Genomic DNA, 19,878 nt, shown 5'->3' with positions numbered 1-19,878 from the left:
AAATAAACTTAGAGGTGCTAATTTTCTTTGATGCTTCTGCCAATATGAATCCTGCTTCTGTTGTTTGGATACTCTGCCACTTGTTAGCCCTCTATGCCCTCTCTTTCCCTTCCCCCCTCCTCTCTCTATCCTCTCAATAAAGCGGAGCGGCCAAGTCAATGGGGAGAAAGCATTCCTTAATCTGTGAACGGAATTCCTATCACCCATTTTGTTGGTACCCCGCTACGTTGTCTGGGCGAACACCGGGAGGATGTATGATATGTTCTTTTTTTATGTTCAAAAAAAAATAAAGGATTAATTTTGTTTTCAGTGGTTACAATCGAAAGTTTACGATGAACCGGTCTCATCCGATTACCCTCGCAACTCCAACCTCTCCCAGCCCGACGTCCTCCGGCATCAGGACCGGCACTACGGCGTTACCTGAGCCCAAGGTTCGTTTCCTTCTTGAAGTTAAACTAGGACTCGGTTATGAATTAGATTTTCCCCAGGCAGGCTAAGACCACAGGTTCTGCACGCTTTGGAACAGTCCCCGTGTCTTATCACAAGGCATTGCTGCAGTATGCAGTAATGATATCTACGGCAAATGGACTGTGTTTTTTATTTTTTTCCCACAACAAATTCAGTATAATGCGCATATAAAGTATGTATTCTTGATAATATCACAATTCTCCATAGCACAAGAATCCTAAAATCTGGATTGCAGGAGCACCAAGACAAGAATCATGGAAATTTCTGCAGTCTATATACCTCGTATAGTTAATAACTTCAACAAGGCAACAGTATTACACATTTCTCATGTATTCAAATTTCACTATGATACAACTTATAGTCAAGTGAACACAGGAAGGAAGGGGAAATATAAAACAATGTCAAGAATAAGAGGGAAAGATGACAGCATGCATGAAGAAATACAAGTTTTATTAGAGCTCGTATGCTTATTCGCCTGTAGTCCAATTTTCAGCTGCGTTGCATTCTTCCAGCAGAGTCAGGATGTTATGTTCAGGGGCACTTATGGATGGTAATATGGTCCGTTTAGGTGGGTTGGAGTGGGGTTTCCTTCCACCAGCTTCGGATTCAAGATGCGGTTGATCCTTCACAACAGGTAAGTTGGTTCTCACTCTTGCACTTGCGGACGACATTCGCTCCTTCCATACTCTTCCATCCTGATATCCGTCATCCATAAGACCATTTATATCCATTCTTAGCAAAGATGGTAAGTCCACAATTTATCCAATATCACAAGCATTGCAAATAATCAGCTAGGCAGAAAAGCAAGAATGCAGGGAACTTTCAAATAATTTTATCGGATTAGTAAAGGCTTCAAGTTTGAAAATCTAATGTAAATCTCATGCAAGTCTTAATAACGACGAGGCTGCTTTTAGAATGCTAGTCTTCACACCAGATGAACTGATAGATACATAGAATTGTCCACCGTCCCTGTTTCTATTAGTGTCTGCCAAATTGGTGAGCTCTGAGGTCCTTCAAAGGCTTCATGAGAGACTGAATTCGATGTGGCTCCAAAATAAGGACTATGAATCAAGATCATATTTAGCAAGGTATTGGGTAATATCGTTTGGGGATTTTCACTGATTCTGAGAGATATCAGAGACCGGGATATCTACCTTTCCCAAAGATATTCTAATTTGAACATTTGTAAAGGAATTACTGACAAAACTTTGTGGGCTAAGTATTTGGAAGATGCAATGCAGGAACTCTGCAAGCCAGTCCACCATAAGGATTATAATCATGTAATGCTATCTCCATTGAGATAGTATCTGATATTATAACCTTTTAGCATATGAAATGAGGGCATAAGTTTAGACACCGGGAGATAGATGATTAGCATTTATTTGTACAATATGAATAACATACAATTATTACTAAAAATAGAGTATTGTTTTTCATTACCAGTTTAGCATTAATATTAATATGTTCATCTGTGCAATCAAAGTGAGGAGCAGTTGATCACCAATTGTGAAACTCAAATCCTACATCTTGCTTGAAATGCCCAATTTCTATGGTCCGCTGAATCGAAAAGGGAAGCCCAATTAGATAGTACATGTTCATGCTTATATTGGGAAAAAATGATCTTATTTCAATGAAATATACAGTACCAAACAAAGGTATTTGGGGTTGAACAACAATAGACTGCCTTGAACTAATTCTAATCAAGAATAAAGAATAAATGACATATAATTGGTAAATAAATAAGATAATGCAATAAGTACAAAAATGTTAGTATGCAGTAGCAGAAGGCAAAGAGACAATTATATAATTAACATGAGAGAGACCAAAATTTCCTGCTCTTATTAAATCAATAGGAAAAAGGATTTCTCAAACCATGCCGAACATTTATGGTGGCATTCTGTAAAACATGATGTGATCCTGTATGAATCTGGCCAGAGAGCTTAGTCGACAAGAAAATTTATATGCATACTTTCACGCAAAAAGAAATGCAGGAAAACAGGAACAGTTAACAATCAGTTTTATCATCCCACCTTTTATAAGTTTACATATGCTTGCTAACTCTAGCAAGAATTAAATGTTTAGATTTCTTGATTATAAATATAACTCCTGTGAACATAAATTCTATTTCTGCAAGGGCACAAATGGTTGTGTACTAGAACACTATTATATTGGATGCTCAGCAAGAAAAAAATATTTGGTGGGATACCAGAAGATGTCACCTAAGGCCTGACTGCAATTTAGTGAAGCGAATAACTATCACGCAGGGACTACTACAAGTTACTCTTTTAAATTTCACAAGGAAACAAAAAGAAAAAAAATCAATGATCTAACTAGCTTGTTTTGGTATGATGTTAAGAAGAGTATAGCAAAGTTGAGAATGATTAGGCGGATGAGTAATACAAATGGAAGGATGTTGGACAGTATACTTCAGAATGTTCAGAGATTTTGTTATAGTCATATGCTTAACTACAGCAAGGGCTTGGTGAGAAAACAATGCCAGATTTATGTGAAAGTAGAAGAAGAGGAGACTTCAGAAACATAAAGTTCGGCAAAGGATCAAGAAGAATTTGAATCGAGGATACAGCAATTGATTATAAGAAAGCAAGGAAGGATTTATAAAACAACCCTAGATAACTAGAGAATAGTAGTTTAAAAGAACCCTAGACTTCAGAATTGTTCGACAAAGGATCAATTTTTTCGATAAATGATTAGCTACAAATAAAATATATCAAGAGTAAAAAGTAGCCCCCAAAAAAACAACCTGAATGTAACACAAATCCACGAAGAACAGTAGAAAGGAATACACTGAAAAATAGAAAAATAACAATGTCCAAGAGAAGCAATCACATCTGATGTTATACATGACAGCATCCAGAAAACTATAAGGTCATGTCATTAATTTTTAATCGATGCACTAATGTACAATAATGATGATATAGATCAACCGCATTTTTTAAACAAACAGACATCAAAATTATCTAAATTTTGATGATCTTTAAAAATGGGCAGACAAAAAATAACAAACAACACAGGCCCCTGAAGATGGTACACAGGACATTGATTTGTACGTGAGCCTGGTTGCAAATAACCAGATCTTTACATGCTGGAATCCTTTTAATTGGCGTGCAAGAGAGAGAGAGAGAGCATAAGAAAAGTGAGAAAAATTAAAGAATAATGAAATCTAATTGCGCAACAACAAGAATTGAATGACTACCACCACCATCCAACGATTAGAAAACCAAGCATAACCGATGTAAAATAAAAAAAAATCATGAACTAAACTAAGGGAGCTCAAAGGAATAATTACATAGCAGCAAAAGGGAGCAAACACTTACATTAAGTATTGAAGGTTCTGGTAGTGGGCATTTAACTGGTTGGTCATTGTTGAGAGGCTCAATTGGGTGCTCAACTGGCTTAAGCTCAACTGCTACTTGGACTCCATGGGCAGCAGTTGGGGGTGTTGGACCTGGTACCTCTGCAATAGGTGCCATCGTTTCCCCAACCTCCTGAAAATAGGGAGTTGAGAGAGAGAGAGAGAGAGAGAGAGAGAGAGAGAGAGAGAGAGAGAGAGAGCAAGCTAGTAAAGTCTAAGGACTCGTTCGGTTTGCAGAAAAAAAAATATTGGAATATTTTTTTTAGAATCTAATTTCTAAAAATATGATGCCTAAAGAAATAATTTTGGCATGTTTGGTTGACTATGAAAAAGTGGTCATTCCAAAGTGACTTATGTTTGGTTGAACATCTACTTTTCTACAAAAAATATGTAAAATATCTATTATACTCTTAATAAAAAGAAAAAACTTATTCATGAATTTTAATGGTTTAAGAGTAGTTTTAAAAACAAAAAGCATCACAATTTTCAACGAGTGGAAAAGTAGCTTTCCCAGATCCCTCATGGTTTTTCTTTCCTATGAAACATGAAAATCTTATTTAATGCTACTTTTCCATCTCTCTACTTTAAAAACTCCAATCAAACAAGATGCCTTTCTTGATGACCACACTCTTCCTCCTCCTTTTCCCACAAACCAAACGTAGTCCTAAACGAGTGTATTGGTCAATCAAGTTTTTCTTTTTTTTTATAAAGAAAACAATTAGCAACTTAGTGCAGAAAACTTAGTCAACCAGATTACAGGGAAACGAAGTTATCAATAACAAATAAACTATTGTTGTTTTCTTCTGAAAAGAGAAAACGGTTGCAGTGGTAGGAGCGGGGAAATCTTGTAAAATTAAGATTTATAAAAATAGCAAACACCATAACGTATTATAAGAATGCCCAAAACAAGGGAAATGAAACCAATATTACTGAAATGACCAAACTAGCGCAATAACATAATAGCTGAAATTAACTCCAATGGAAACATAGAGTTTTCCAAAAATGTAAAACAGACGACAAGGCCAAGAGACCCATAAAAAGGTCCAAAAAAGGGCAGTGAATTCAAGTAACAACAAAACCAAGTTGGGTTATTTCCTACTTGAATAAATTTTGAAAGGAAAAAAAAGAAAAGCATCAAACAAACGAGATAAATCTCGACTAAAAACACCGAGAAATCCACTGCAATCAACTGATCCAACACATCTATCATATCAAATCCTGACATGAATTTCCATTTATAAGAAAACTACACATACTCGTTCTGAAGTAACAATAGAAGTGGGAAAAAAGGTTGCTTTCTTAGGTTCGATGTGCTTACGATCGCGCTGTTCGCCCGCCGGTGGCGGCTCCGCCTGCCGGAGAATCGAGAGAAGATTCCCACCATCTCTGCCGCCGCCGCCTCCTCCTCTCCTCTGGAACTCTTCTTCTACCGAGGTTACTTCGCTAAATCACGACTTCAGCTCCAGGTAGAGAGAGAAGCTGCGGGCGCGGAAAGGGAGGTGACCCGACTTGACTCAATAACAAGTGGGATTGTGGAAAAGGGAGTTCATCTCATCGCTGGATGAACGGGCAGCGAGGGAAGAGGTGAGCGGTAACTCGGGCGGACCGCCGTTTCCTCGGTTGGAAGGGGTTTGCCTTCGAGTTCTTCCTAATGGCTAACTATAAATAGAGATGGAATAGAGAGAAAATAAAAAATATTTTCAGGAGAGTGGATGACGCAATTGCCCACTTACAAGCCGTGGAGAATCCGCATGGAGGACTGCCCTATGAGGAGATGGCAGAGCTTAGAGGAAGCCAGGAATGCACAGCAGAAGGGCTCTGAAGGTAGAAATCTCCAATGTAGTGGATCAAAAAATGAGAGGGGAATACTAGATTCTTCTATCAGTCGATACTAATCAGAAGATAGAGGAATAGGATTCAAAGCATAAGGAACATCGGTAGCATTTGTAGTTTTTCAGATTTAGATGAACAGCTCGTCTTAGGTGTAGTGGGGTCGCTTCAGACCTATGCCGACTAAGAGAATCTTGGACTCTGAAAATGCTATACTTATCAATCCGATGAACAGGAGGTATCACCTATGATGTCTCGATTTCTACAACGGAATTGAGGGTTGTATGAAAGGATATCACCTATGTAAGGAGTATATTAAGAGCTGATAATACCAACTTGAGAGAAATTCAGTAATGGTGGTTCGCTGGATTCAAAATCTGATGGAAGCAAGTGACAAGCATCTGCTATTGCAGGATATCTACAAGTAGGTGATGGGTTGTGCTCCTTCCGGGTCAATCATGTATTTCGAAAAGTAAATAGGGTAGCTGACTAGGTCTATTTTCTACGTGACTCAGTATTTTGGTGGTTGTTTGAAGGATAGACTCGAGACTACCACATTTCTCTCTTATCTTACTGTATTTTTTTTTTTTTTTTTTGTCTTATGTGGATGCACTGATATTAGACTTGCGTGATCCATCCGTATTATTAATATATATATATATATTTCAGCCAGTGTACTTTTTTAGAGATCTCCCGCGTGAATCTTCCCCCACCAAGAAAACCACAGTCGACTTTTGGAGCAGGCTCACTGGATGGACGGTGACACGTGGCTAGTTTGGGAAGTCGAGCCGGCGACCGACGAAAGAGACGGGAGCGAAGGACTGGGATCCGGGGGATGTTCTCAAACAGGGAACACCGGACCGTGCGCTGCCACAAAGGGCTGATGTCACGGCTCTTTTTTTTTTGGTTTTTGGGTCCCCTTGATCTTAAAACGTGTCGGCACGTGTCGGAACAGTGTCAAGGGATTCGAGTCACGCTTTATTTTATTTGAAATTTGTGACTGGGCTGTGATGTGATTGGAAGTCATCCGGCGAGCACTCCACGGCACGTGCCTCTCCAGATGTGACGCTTGGCAAAGTGGCGCGCCTTTGTTCTCCTTTATTTGATTCGGGCGTGCCAATTATGAGGCTGATACGTACGGGCTCCTCACGCTTGAAAGATACGCCACAACATAGGATCCAATGCTGTGTCATCTCTTTTAGATCTCCTGCGATTCGCTCCGGTTCTCAACAATGTACCTCGAGAGGTCCCGTTTTCAAGCCTCCCTCAAGGCTCAGGCTGTGTGATGCACAGATGGCTAGTGATTGAGAATTTTGACATCTTTTAAGATACATTAGTTTGCAATAAAAATCAATATCAAAATTAGAATTCAAGATATATTAGAATAAAATTTGAAATGATGGCATCATCAAAAATGTTTGATTTATGAATGAAATCGAAATCAGAATGAAACTGAAATTTGAATACTTTTAAAAAATTAGGGCATTTCTATTTATTTTTATTTCTATTTTCATTCAAAATCTAACTTTCTTTGATCAAATATAGTCAAAAATTAATTGAGTGCAAACTAATTTAGGATCATAGGTGGGGTATCTACATTGCTCACCAGCCGACCTTCGATATACCATGCTATTAAGCTGCCTTCTTCGAGTAAAGCTGTATTTGGGATCCAATTAGTTGGAGCTGTTCATAAAATGTTTGAGGAATTTTATGGGGTAGAATATATTGGATAACCAGAATTTAGCACCCATAGCATGCCTTTATGTGTCCAATAAATCTTCTCTATCTATTTAAAGTGTCTTTTTTTCCATTGGTGTTTTGGTGATGCTGGGATGTTTTTGGTGCCTTGAATTGATTTCCCTAGCAGTTCTCTAAATTGAACAGTACGGCCAACCATGAAGATTTTGAAAGATTTTTCAGTTAAGTTTATGGTTTCTATTGGAGGCTCTTAGGTCATTTGATTAAGTAGACATGTTGGTTAAATTTGAGCATCTTGACAGTCGTTACATATCCCAAAAAATTGGCTCTCAAAGCTAGAGTCTCCATGGCTAAAATAAATGGTCTTATCTTGAGTATATTTACATTGTAGGATATGTTGCAAATTCCAGGGATGTGCACCCAGGCTCCAGCTTGAAGTCTTGTTATTTTTTGAAGCAGAATGTGCTTTGCATTTCGTGAAATCTTAAGGGCCTGTTTGGTTGCACACACGATTTGTGCAATGAAAATTCCCTACAAGGGAGGTGCTTGGAAAATGTTACCATTGGAAAGAAAGGATATTTTTTAAATAAGAGAAGTTTTAGGACCATAGAATTCTTAAAAGATGAGGATGATATAAATTAGCTTTTAGATCGAATTAATAATCATGATTATTTGGATCGTGCGGTCATGAGCATTTCTGATCTCAACCTTTCATCATCTTGGGTGTTCATCTCCTTCCTCTTGGGTGTTCTCTTGTATGAGGCTTATCCCAAGTATAAGCTGCTCAGTCATCTAAACACCCTCTAAGAAAAATAACTACTCATATTATTCTTTCTTTACCACCTTTATGATGCTGTATCATTTCATGTTGGTTGTTTGCAACTCAAGATATCAATTATTGGGTTTACCTAGGTAACTGTTAACACTAACAAGAGATTGGTGAAGTCAATAACTTTGGCAACCAAATCTGGTTACTTTTTAGAACCATCACAAAGAATGACTTGATCATGGTTTGAACTGACTAATTTTGTTAAGGTGGGGCACAATGGGAACCTCAAACATTACTAAAATTTCTCATACTATGAGGGACAATGATTACTTGATGTAATTTTGTACTTTTACGCAACTTTATCGTCATATTTCCTAATACAAATCATGGAAAAATCATCAAGTTTGATAACAAGGAGATTACAATATAAACATACTGTCCTGATTTGTGCCTCAATCATCTTAAATCTTTAGGGGTCGCATATGGTTAGAAATTAAGATTGGTGCTCAATATGTTAATCATGTTGCAAGTTTGGCTAAATTGGGCTTAAATCTTTTAAACTCTAGGATTTACGAACCCAGAGTCACTTGAAGGTTTAGGCTCCGTGGCCATCAAGAGAGTTGCAACATGACGAACTTGCAACCTTATGGCCTGTTTGGTATTGCTTTTTTCTTGTACTACGAAAAAAATTGAACTACACTGAACTAGTATGCATCAAGAAACCCTTTTATCATTTAAATTATTTGTAAAATCTATAGAGCCTTTGCAAGCAAAAGTTTACAACCGGAGATTTCAACAGATGGCACGATAGTTTAGGCAATTATACGTTCTTATCATAGTCGTTCAATTTGGTACAACTACACAATAGAATGAGTAAACTATGACAACATCGAACAAGCTATGAGTAATCAAAACATCACATCCAAATGACTAATCCTATACTGAAAAAATTGGTTATAGTGATACATGGCTAGCATGAAGAATCAGCCACGTAGAACTTAGTTACACTGAATTAGGTGCAAGTGTACAGGAAACACCACTGGAATTTGAACACCATCTAAAAAAACTGAATTCAAGATTTATACTTATATTTGCCCCAAATGCTCACCCTTAAATTAGATCGCAGAAAAGGGGCTCTTTGTCCCCTTTTTTTAAGTACCAGTCAGTCCGTCGGTCATTTAAAGCGGTCCCAGCACCATCCGGTGTCTAAATGACTCCAGCCGATCACCTCTTCTTCCTCTGCTTCAGGTCTAGTCGTCGGCCGGAGTTTACAAGATCCGGCGTCTGATCACGCCTTGGCGGCAGCGGCGGGTAGTGGTTTCTGAAGGAGGGCGGTGAGGTAGACCTCGCCGTAGCGGAGGCCGCCGGCGTCGGTCTTGTTCCCCAACGCCCACTTGATGATCTTGTACCCCAGCCGCCCGATCATCGGCGCGTATACGGCGTCCAGATCCGACCCCTTGCAGAAGAAGTGGTCCACCCACAGGAACCCCCCGGCCCGCAGCACCCGGTCCGCGTCGTACAGCAGGAACTCCAGCGCGGGCGCCGGGATCCAGCGGTTCACGGCGTGGCCCGTTCGGACCAGGTCGAGCACGCCGTCCTGGACCGGGAACCGCTGCTGGAGCGGCGCGTGGAGGGGGATGACGCCGCGGAGCGCCGCCGCTTCGCTGTAAGGGGCTCCCAGGTTCATGGTGGTGGTCAGGACGGTGGCGTTGGCGAGGAGGCGGAGGCGGGCAGCGAGGGTACCGGTGCCGCCGCCGACGTCAAGGGCGAGGCGGATCGGCGCGGCGCCGGCGGAGCGGGCCAGGGAGAGAAGCTGGGGAAGTGGGAGGTCGAGGGCGGACTTGGCGGAGAGGAAGCGGGAGGCTTCGGTCCTGGAGTCGAAGCCGAGGGAGGTGGGGAGGCAGGAGAAGGAACGGCAGGGGGCGGCGGGGGGCCAGAGGACAGCAGCGTCAGGGAGGGAAGGGGGAAAGGAATCGGAGGGGAGGGACGAGGGATTGAGGGGCTTGGGTGGGGTAGGGGAGAAGCAGCGGCGACGGGGGAGCGGGTGGCAGCCGCGGAGTAGGAGGGGCTCGGCGACGGAGTGGAGGTCGCGGGGGCAGGGGGCGAAGGGGGTGTAGTTCATGTAGCGGTGGAGGAGGTCGGGGTGGTCGGAACAGGCGGAGGCGATGGGGCCGATGTGGGAGTAGAGGAGGAGCTCCGGCGGGGCGGCGGTGGTGGAAGGGGAGGAGGAGGAGGAGGCGGAGGAGGTCGTGGAGGAGCGGAGGCGGGTGAGGTGGGTGATAGTGGCGCGGATGGTGTGGAGCTGCTGAAGGAGGTGGTCGGGGACGTCGGCGGCGGCGGGATCTAGGGTTTGGGGCGAACGAGGGGAGTTATTGCGGATGGAGGAGAGGTGGTAGAGGGAGAGGATGTTGGTGGCGACCATGGCCACTAGGAGGAGAAGATTGAGGCCCATTCCGATCCCCATCCCCATTCTCTCCTTCCTCATCCACCGCCTTTCTTCCACTCACCCTCTCTCACTCTCTTTAGTTCGGTGTACAGACCGTGGAGGGTAGTGGGAGAAGTTGGGGATTCTTGCATACGGTACACCGCTTTAATTTATTGATAGTAAAATGAAAGGAGATGGCATTATTGTAGCTGGTCTGGTTGGAAAGCTTATTAAGGTAAGCTTTTACTCAGACCCTGGGGTTAAGCCGTTAAGTGGGTCTTAAGGAAGCAATCATTTTTCTTATGAGCGAGACTACTGTCTCATTGGAAAGTTTATTTAAAATAAAAGGCCCTAGGCATTTCACATCTTATGAAGATGTGAAGATTGCCTGACTCTTCTAACTTTTGAAGTTTGGGAAACAAACTACCAGTTGAGATATTATATTTCAGAAGACAAAGCCGCCTCATCTTTTTTGGGACAAACAAAGCCCCCTCGGTTGAAGATAATGATGCAACTTGGGAATTCTGGAAGATTTATTAAGTTCTAGAGAATGTGAGGTGCAGGACTTCAAGTGATCTCTATCAACTAAGACGCACTTCGGGACTTGTTATCTTTTGACTTTTTTTAGTGTATTCGTATCTGCTATGTATGATCTCAGAGTATCCATTCATTCGATACTCATCTGCTTCTATTTCCACTTTCCGTAAGCGAGTCCTGGCTCTTTCGAGCTGCTCAATGGCCCCTCATTCGCTTTAGCGCAAAAAAAGAGAGAGTAAATGTTGCTATTTCTTCTGAGTTACTTGGCGGATATAGAGAGGCTGGAGGTAGCTGTAGTTAGCGCACCAAGTGCTTTTCCCAATGTATGGCAATTCTTCTTTGGGGCAATTTGCAAACTCTACCACGTTTCAAAAGAAGGGAGACTAGGATTTGTTATGGGGTAAATTTATCAATATTATAATATTAAAATTCTGAGATAAACAAAAACAATGCAAACATAATTTGTATAAAACCACTTACAATGATTCGAATGTCAATTGAACTTGATAACCGAGTCTTGTGTTTAACACAATTTCCATAAGACAAATTCGTCTCCCTCTCGACGCTTAAGGTTTGTATAGACGTTTGTCTCCTAGGATAAACGGTATGAAACCTCTTGAAGATGAAGCACTACAATCTTCTAGCCTTGTTTGAAACTTAATGTTTAGTACTCAATTAGGAGAATGGGCTGGAAGGAATAAAGAAACAAGTGCAGAGAGAGAGAGCAAATCTGGAAATCTGTTTGCAACTTCAAAAAAAGATCCTGCAGATTTCTGGTGACATACAGATTTCTAAAGTGAATGATAATTATATATTACAACCGAATAGCAGTTATGGGAAGTTAATAAATTTCTTGAACAGACACAATTGTTGACAGTTGACAGTTTTAAAAAACTGTTCTGCCACTATATAAACCATTTACTGAAATATGTTCTCCCAATATAGAATCCATATTTTTCCATTAATAATCCATTACCAATTTGATACTTTGAAGCTAATTATCTAATTCACTACTTAACGAATTTGAGCATGTGAATATATCACGTTATTCAACTCAAAGAGTAGAATACATTTCCTCTTGGACCTGTTCAATTAAACATGTGGGTCCTACATTTAATTTGGCTTAAACACTTAACTCCCATAATGCTCAATATTCTAACAGGATCTTTATCACTAGCCTACCTATCTTCCTTATCATTTCCATCTCTTCCTTAATAAAATTTGGTTGTTTATGTAAAGCCCATTTAACCCTGCATCACTTGATATGATTTAATTGCACCAAAATTGACTCAACCTGATCTCTTGTAGTGTCCCCAACTCAAACCAATTACCTACTCTTGTGTCATCGAACAAGCAAGATGTGTAGAAAACCTACTTTTTCAATATTTAATGTAGCATAGTTTAAGGGTGATGATGGAATGGAGATTCAAGGATGAGCTTATGATTCTTTAAATATATGCATTTTGGCAATGAAGATGTGTCTTGGAAGAACAAAGCAATCCTAAATGCATGAGTCTTCGAAGCATAAAACAATCCGAAATACATGTATAGTGGTTGATGGATAGTTCGACCATCGGATTAGATCCAACGGTCAATTATATGCTAACCTATATCATGATATACTTCAGAGTTTGTCTTCAGAGTTTGTTTGAAAGTAATTTTGAGCCTGCAAAGCACATAATAGTTTGGCTCAAGTACACTCGAATGGAGCTTGATTCAACTCAATTCACGTCCCTCTTAGAATACAAGAGCTTGGAATGGTACCAAAAGCAAACCACTCCAAGCATACCTGGGACTCGGAGTGCTGAAATCAATAAAGAGCTCTTCGGAAGCAATCACCAAAAACTGAACGCCTTTGGGGATGAGTGGCTCGCATGGGCCACATTTTAGGCAACGGTCTGCAACTGCTTCTTGAAAGAAGTCTTTATTGGTCTTTCTTAAAGTTAAATGAATGCATTTGGATGCAAATTTTAAACTAGGTACACGGTACACATATTTTTTTTTCTTTTTACAATTTTTAGCCTAAATTAATATGACTTGTGTTGGTTATCATGGGAACAAGTTCTCTCGAGGGCTTCAAAGAGAATAAAATAGTTGACTGCAAAATCGATATTGAATCCATAGAGATTTGGAGTTCAAAAAATAAAATTGACGAGGGTGATAACAGTTCGGGCCAAATAAACCTATCATCCTTTTTTTCTGTATAGATTAAACTTGAGTTAAACCAATATGGCATTTAGGTTATGTTGTCGTCCAAAATCTGACTCGACAGAGATAAATGATTTGATGAGCGGTGATTGGTCGGCTTGGACGGAGTTGATCTACACGGCGGGATCCGACCACATAAAAAAAACTATCAAAAGTTGTCAGAGCTGCATTGGTGGTGGACCTCCGATGCTTAAATCACACAGGGCTCGTTTGGTTCGTGGAAAAAGAAGGGGGAAAAGTAATGAGATGCCTCTTGTTTGGTTGGAGTTTTCAAAGAAGAGAGAAGGGAAAGTTGTATTCCCATGGGAATATGATTCCTACATTTCGGGCTCGTTTGGTTCGCAGGAAAAGGAGGGGGGAAAGTGTGGTCAACGGGAAAGTAATGAAATGCCTCTTGTTTGGTTGGAGTTTTCAAAGGAGAGAGATGGGAAAGTTGTATTCCCATGGAAATATGATTCCCACATTTCATGGGAAAATCTTTCCCATAAGAAACATGGAAAAGTTACTTTCCCATGAGGTGGGAATCACTCCTTTTTTATTTTTTCCCAAAAAGACCCTTCAGCATTAAAGAAGCATTAAAGAGGCATTAAAGACCTAATTTTTATTAAGGGCATAATAGGAATTATACATAACTTTTCTAGGAAAGTGGATGGTCAACCAAACATAAGCACTTTGGAAATTTGTCACTTTCCCATGGTTAACCAAACATGCCAAAAGTACTTTCCTAGGTATCCTCTTCCTAGGAATCTGATTCCCAGGAATTATATTTCTAGGAGGGAAAATACTTCCCGCGAACCAAACGAGCCCTTCATGGGAAAGTCTTTCCCATGAGAAACATGGAAAAATTACTTTCCCATGAGACGGGAATCACTCCATTTTTACTTTTTCCTAAAAAGTCCATTCAGCATTAAAAAAGCATTAAAGAGGCATTAAAAACCTAATTTTTATTAAGGGCATAATAGGAATTATACATAACTTTCCTAGGAAAGTGGATGGCCAACCAAATATAAGCACTTTAAAAATTTGTCACTTTTCCATTGTCAACCAAACATGCCAAAAGTACTTTCCTAGGCATCATCTTCATAGGAATTTATTTTCCAGGAATCATATTTTTGGGAGGAAAAATGCTTCCCGCAAACCAAACGAGCCCACAGAGTTTTGGTGTGATAAAGGGGGTTAGAGAGTACAAGCATATATGGAGGAGCTCACCGATACTGCTACCGGCCTCGGTGATGTTGGCGCAGGATCTGATCCATCTGCTGAGAGATTCCATGCGGCGCCCCAGATCTATTGAGGCAGGGATTTTTGTGGCGTACCTGTCCTACCATATATGGTTGGACAGGAATACCGGTATATTTGAGGGGAGGAGGGCGCCTCCGAGGATGGTGGTAGACCGGGCGATGTTGCTTGCGAGGGAGGTTATCGGGGCGACTTCGGTAGTCACTTCTGGGCTGGTCAGGGACATCTGGGGTGCTCATCACGCTGTTTCAGCGCCACGGTTTGCCTTTGTTTCTTGGGCACCCCCACCCCTTGGCTATCTTAAGGTGAACTTTGATGGCAGCAGGTCGGTAGATGGTTTGTGTGGAGGGGTCGGATTTGTGATCAGGGACCATCTCGGTAGGATGATAGCAGCAGGAGGACGGCGCACGCCTGGATTTACAGTGGTTGGAGCAGAGCTGCAGGCAGCTTGGGAGGGTATATCCTATGCGAGGCAGATATTCGGGGCCGAGCGGGTGTATCTCGAGGGTGATTCATCGGTGGTGATTGATTGGATTCGGGGTGTGGATCGGTTTGGGGATGGCCATCCCCTCATCCGAGAGTCCCGTAGGATGGCTCAGATGATGGCTGACTTTCAGGCAGCACATGTGTTTAGGGAGGCGAACCGGGCAGCAGATTGGGTCGCCTCCTTTGTCGCTCGGCACTCAGGTGATTTCTTGTGGACGTCTGATGCAGACGTCCCTTCACAGTTGTACTTTTTACTTTCCCGTGATTTGGAGGGCTGTACTCACATTCGAACTATATGGCATGAGTAGCCGCTTTTACACAAAAAAAAAAAAAAAAAAGAAAAGAAAAAAGAAAAGAAAAAAGCTAAAAGCATAGTTCTCTTACCTAAAAGCAATAAGCTATCGCGTGATCCTCGGATGAGCTGCTATAATTTTTTCTTATCCGTCGTCTGAAACGGTTGTTTTTTCTTATTTGATGCTCTGTGATCGTGCCGTGCTATAACTGCCCGCGCTATTTATTGAGAGATTTGCTTGGCCGTTGATTGCGTACACCACATGTCAGTCAGCCATTGGTCGGTTGGGTTGGCAGCCGTGAGCATTGAATCCGAGCCGTATCAGGTTATATAGTGAGCTTCACCATATATTCTTTCAACTGAAAATTAGGGTATAACCTATGATTCTACTTTCACTGTCCAATCTTTCTTTATCACAAATCATATACTATGTGAAGAATGTCGCTTAAGCACATTGACTAAACAATTTATACTTAACAAGTCAACATCTGTTAGAAGTGCAATGCCTGAATCTACATGCACTTGGTATAAACCAACGTTTTCATTTTCCTCTGCTAACTATATATATTTGCATGTGAAATTCGACATTCAGGTCACCATATATATTTGTTTACATCACTCAAGATGATAATTGTTCGTATTTTTCCCCTATCAACATCAAAGGATCCATTTTTCCTCTGAGGTTATTGCAAAGTCATTAAAAATGGGGTATTGCTTGGTATCAGAGAAATTTTACCCAAAGAGCTTCATGTCAGCGGTGCACCATACCAATTATATTTTCTATTCCTATGGACTCCATTCATCATGTGGCTCATCTCTGTTTGTCGCCCCTTCACCTTGCACCAAATTATTTTTAGGGGTAATTAATCATCGGTATATTTATTGACCGGTCTTTAACGTTTAATCCCTATTGACTGGTTGTTTAACAATCAGTTCAGCCATATTTCATTACTTTATTATGAGACGAAAACGCCCCCTAAGAATTTTTTAATTCCTATTGCCTTATCTTCCATCCCATCGGAGAAGAGAGAAAAAAGGGGGTCGGGCCCGGGAGGCACCGAAGATGAGGAGAAGGGCGGCCGTGGCGTCCTATGGCCGTCGTTGGCCATGACCTGCCCTCCTCCCGCGTCCGCCGCGACCCGACCCCTTTCCGGCGCTGACGGCCTCGCGGGAGGAGAAGAATTCTTCGCGGGTCATCCGCGGCCGTTGACGCCGGCGGCGGCCCGGCCCCTTTCTGTGTCTGACGGACTGGCCCCCTTCCGATGCCGGCGACATTACGAGAGGAGAAGAAAGAAGGAGGGAAGAAGAGAAGAAAAAAAAAGAAAAAGAAAAAGAAAAGGAAAAAAAGAAGAAAAGGAAAGTAGAAGAAAAAAAAGAAAGAAAGGATATATATATATATATATATATATATATATATATATATATATATATATATATATATATATATATATATATATATATATATATATAAAGAAGGAGGGAAGAAGAGAAGAAAAAAAGAAAAAGAAAAAGAAAAGGAAAAAAAGAAGAAAAGGAAAGTAGAAGAAAAAAAAAGATATATATATATATATATATATATATATATATATATATATATATATATATATATATATATATATATATATATATATGAACGAAAAGAAGAAAAAAAAGAAGAAAAAGGAAAGAAAAAGAAAAAAAGTAAAGAAAAAGGAAGAGAAGGAAAGAAAAAGAAGAAAAGGGAAAGAAAAAGGGAAAAAAGGAGAAGAAAAAGGAAAGAAAAAGAGGAGAAGGAAAGAAAAAGAAGGAAAAAAAGAGAAAGGAAAGAAAAGAAGAAAAAGGAAAGAAAAAAAGACAAAAGAAGAAGAAAAAGAAAAGAAAAAGAAAAAAAAAGAAAAAAGAAGAAAAGGGAAAGAAAAAGAAGAGAAGGAAAAAAAAAAGAAGAAAAAGGAAAGGAAAGAAGAAGAAAAAGGAAAGAAAAAGAAGAAAAAGGAAAGAAAAAGAAGAAAAGAAAAAAAAAAAGGAAGAAAAGGAAAGAAAAAGAAGAGAAGAAAAGAAAAAGAAGAAAAGAAAGAAAAGAAAGAAAAAAGAAATAAAAAGAAGACAATTAAGTATTCTCTGTACACAATTAAGTCTTCGCTGCATGCAAACTTAATTGTGTCTAGAGAATACTTAACTGTGTGCATCACACAGTTAAGTATTCTCTATACATAATTAAATCTTCTCTATATACAGTTAAGTATTCTCTGCATCATACAGTTAAGTGTGTGGAGAGAAGACTTAATTATGTGCAGAAAATATTTAACTGTATGCATCACACAGTTAGATGTTCTATATACACAATTCAATCTTCTCTGCACACGGTTAAGTGTTCTCTGTATCATACAATTAAATGTGTACAGAGAAGACTTAATTGTCTACAGAGAACATTTACTATGTGTATCACACAGTTAGGTATTATCTATACATAATTAAATCTTCTCTGCACATACTTAAATTTTTTCTGCACACAGTGAAGCATTCTATACATCATACAGTTAAGTTAAATATTCTTTGTACATAATTAAGTCTTTTCTGCACACATGCTTAACTTCTTTGCACACAGTTAACTGTTCTATGCATCACACAATTAAGTATTATTTTTTTTACCTTTTTCTTTTTTTTCCTTTTCTTTCCTTTTTTTTCTTTTTCTTTCCTTCTCTTCTTTTTCTTTTTCTTTCCTTTTTCTTTTTCTTTTTCTTTCCTTTTTTTTCTTTTTCTTTCCTTCTCTTCTTTTTCTTTTTCTTTTCTTTTTCTTCTTCTTTTTTTCTTTTTTTTTCTTTTTTTTCCTTTTCTTCTCTTTCGTTCTTTTTTTTCTTTTTCTTTCCTTCTCTACACACAGTCAAAGAAGACTTAATTGTATACATAGAATACTTAACTGTGTGCATCATACAATTAAGTGTTCTCTGTACACAATTAAGTTTGCTCTACACATACTTAAATTTTTCTTTTCTTTCTTTTTCTTCTGTTTTTTCCTCTCTTTTTTTCTGTTTTTTCCTGTTTTTTCCTTTTTTTCCTTTTTTTTCTTTTTTCTTTTTTTCTATTTTCTCCTCTCGTGAGGCCGGCCATGGCGGCATTGGGAGGGGGCCCGGCCGCGGCCTTTTTTATTATTTTATTATTTTATTACAATATATTATATATTTATTTATTTATTCGTTCATTCACACACACACACACATATATATATATATATGTGTGTGTATTTATTTATTTATGAATTCATTTATTTATTTATTTATTTTTCTTTTCTTTCTTTTTTCTTTTTATTTTTTTATTTTCTTCTTTTTCTTTCCTTTTCTTCTTTTTCTTCTTTCCTTTTCTTTTTATTTCTTTTCTTCTATTTTCTCCTCCCGTGAGGCTGATGGCGCCAGAAGGGGGCCATGGCGGCCGCGGGAGGGGGTCCAGCCGCGACAGGTTTATTTTTTATAATTATTTTATTTTATTAAAATATATTATTTATATATTATACATATATTGATGCATTTATTTATTTATTTTTCTTTTCTTTTTTTCTTTTTTCTTTTTCTTTCCTTTCCTTCTTTTTTTTTCTTTTCTTTTTCTTTTTTTTTCTTCTCTTCTTCTCTTCTTCTTCCTTCTTCTTTCTTCTTTCTTCTCCTCCAGTGAGTTGGTGGCGCCGGAAGGGGGCGGGCTGCGGCGGCCACAGAAGGGGGCCCGGGAGGGGGCGGGGCCATTGGCGGCGGCAGCCGCGGCTGGCCAGTTGAGAACACCTCTCCTCCCGCGAGGCCGGCGGCTCCGGAAAGGGGCCGGGCCGTGGCGGACGTGGAAGGAGGGCCGGCTGCGGCTGGTGACGGCCGCAGGAGGGGGCTCGTGAGGGGGCAGGGGCTGTGGCAATCCTGGTGGCGCGGCCACAAGAGAGGGCTCGGGAGGGGGCGAGGTCGTGGGAGGGGGCTGCGGGAGGGGGTTTGGGAGGAGGCGAGCCGGGGCCGGTGGCGGCCGCAGGAGGGAGCTCGGGCGGGGGCGGGCCGTGGTTGGCGGCGGTGCCTTTTTCTTCTTCTCCTTCTGGGAATGGGAGATGAGGAGGGCAGGAGCATTTTCGGCCTTTTCAAAAAAATTAAAAAGGGCTTAAAAACTGAAAAGTAAATTTGGTAAAGATATTGAACAAAAGATTTTAACACCGATCAACCGAAACTTTTTGTTATAGCGCGCTCTTTTGGAGAGTGGGAAATTAATTACCCCTTATTTTTATGGTGCAAGTGGTTGTAGGGTATAATTTCTCTTGGTATTGGGCTTTTGGCATGCAATAACCTGCTCATATGTTAAGGAACCCGCATAAACGTTTCGCGTCCGAAAGAAATCTTTTTTTTTTTAATTTAGCGTCGATAGGATCAGCGAATAATTCGCCGCAATATCATTCCGAATTCCGATCCCGTCGGCATTTATATACCGTCGAGCGCGTGGAGTGGCAAAGACGTAAATTATCGGCGTCATGTTTCCTCGTTTCTTTTGACTCCCGTCGCCTTCACTATATAGCCTTCTTGTCGGGTTGAAAAGGCAAAGAGGAAGAGACAGAGAAG

General features: G+C 40.3%; 2 protein-coding genes across 2 annotated transcripts; both read right to left on the bottom strand.

Annotated features, from left to right (window-relative positions):
- Nucleotides 1–720: 720 nt before the first annotated feature.
- Nucleotides 721–6,002, bottom strand: LOC120110785. The gene is made up of 3 exons (XM_039126371.1): nucleotides 5,160–6,002; nucleotides 3,804–3,974; nucleotides 721–1,163 (listed from the first exon to the last, which is right to left on the bottom strand). Exons 1-3 carry the CDS (start codon nucleotides 5,223–5,225, stop codon nucleotides 936–938), a joined length of 465 nt encoding a protein of 154 aa, XP_038982299.1. The 5' UTR covers nucleotides 5,226–6,002; the 3' UTR covers nucleotides 721–935.
- Nucleotides 6,003–9,059: 3,057 nt separating this feature from the next.
- On the bottom strand, nucleotides 9,060–10,861 carry LOC103720996. Its single transcript, XM_039126370.1, has one exon. The coding sequence runs from the start codon at nucleotides 10,621–10,623 to the stop codon at nucleotides 9,427–9,429; it is 1,197 nt and encodes a 398-aa protein (XP_038982298.1). The 5' UTR covers nucleotides 10,624–10,861; the 3' UTR covers nucleotides 9,060–9,426.
- Between the last annotated feature and the right edge of the window lie 9,017 nt (nucleotides 10,862–19,878).

This window comes from Phoenix dactylifera, chromosome 5 (assembly GCF_009389715.1).
Source record: "Phoenix dactylifera cultivar Barhee BC4 chromosome 5, palm_55x_up_171113_PBpolish2nd_filt_p, whole genome shotgun sequence".
Classification (NCBI taxonomy): domain Eukaryota; kingdom Viridiplantae; phylum Streptophyta; class Magnoliopsida; order Arecales; family Arecaceae; genus Phoenix; species Phoenix dactylifera.
Note: the sequence above shows the minus strand (reverse complement) of the source record. Positions and strands in the feature narration are given on the sequence as shown.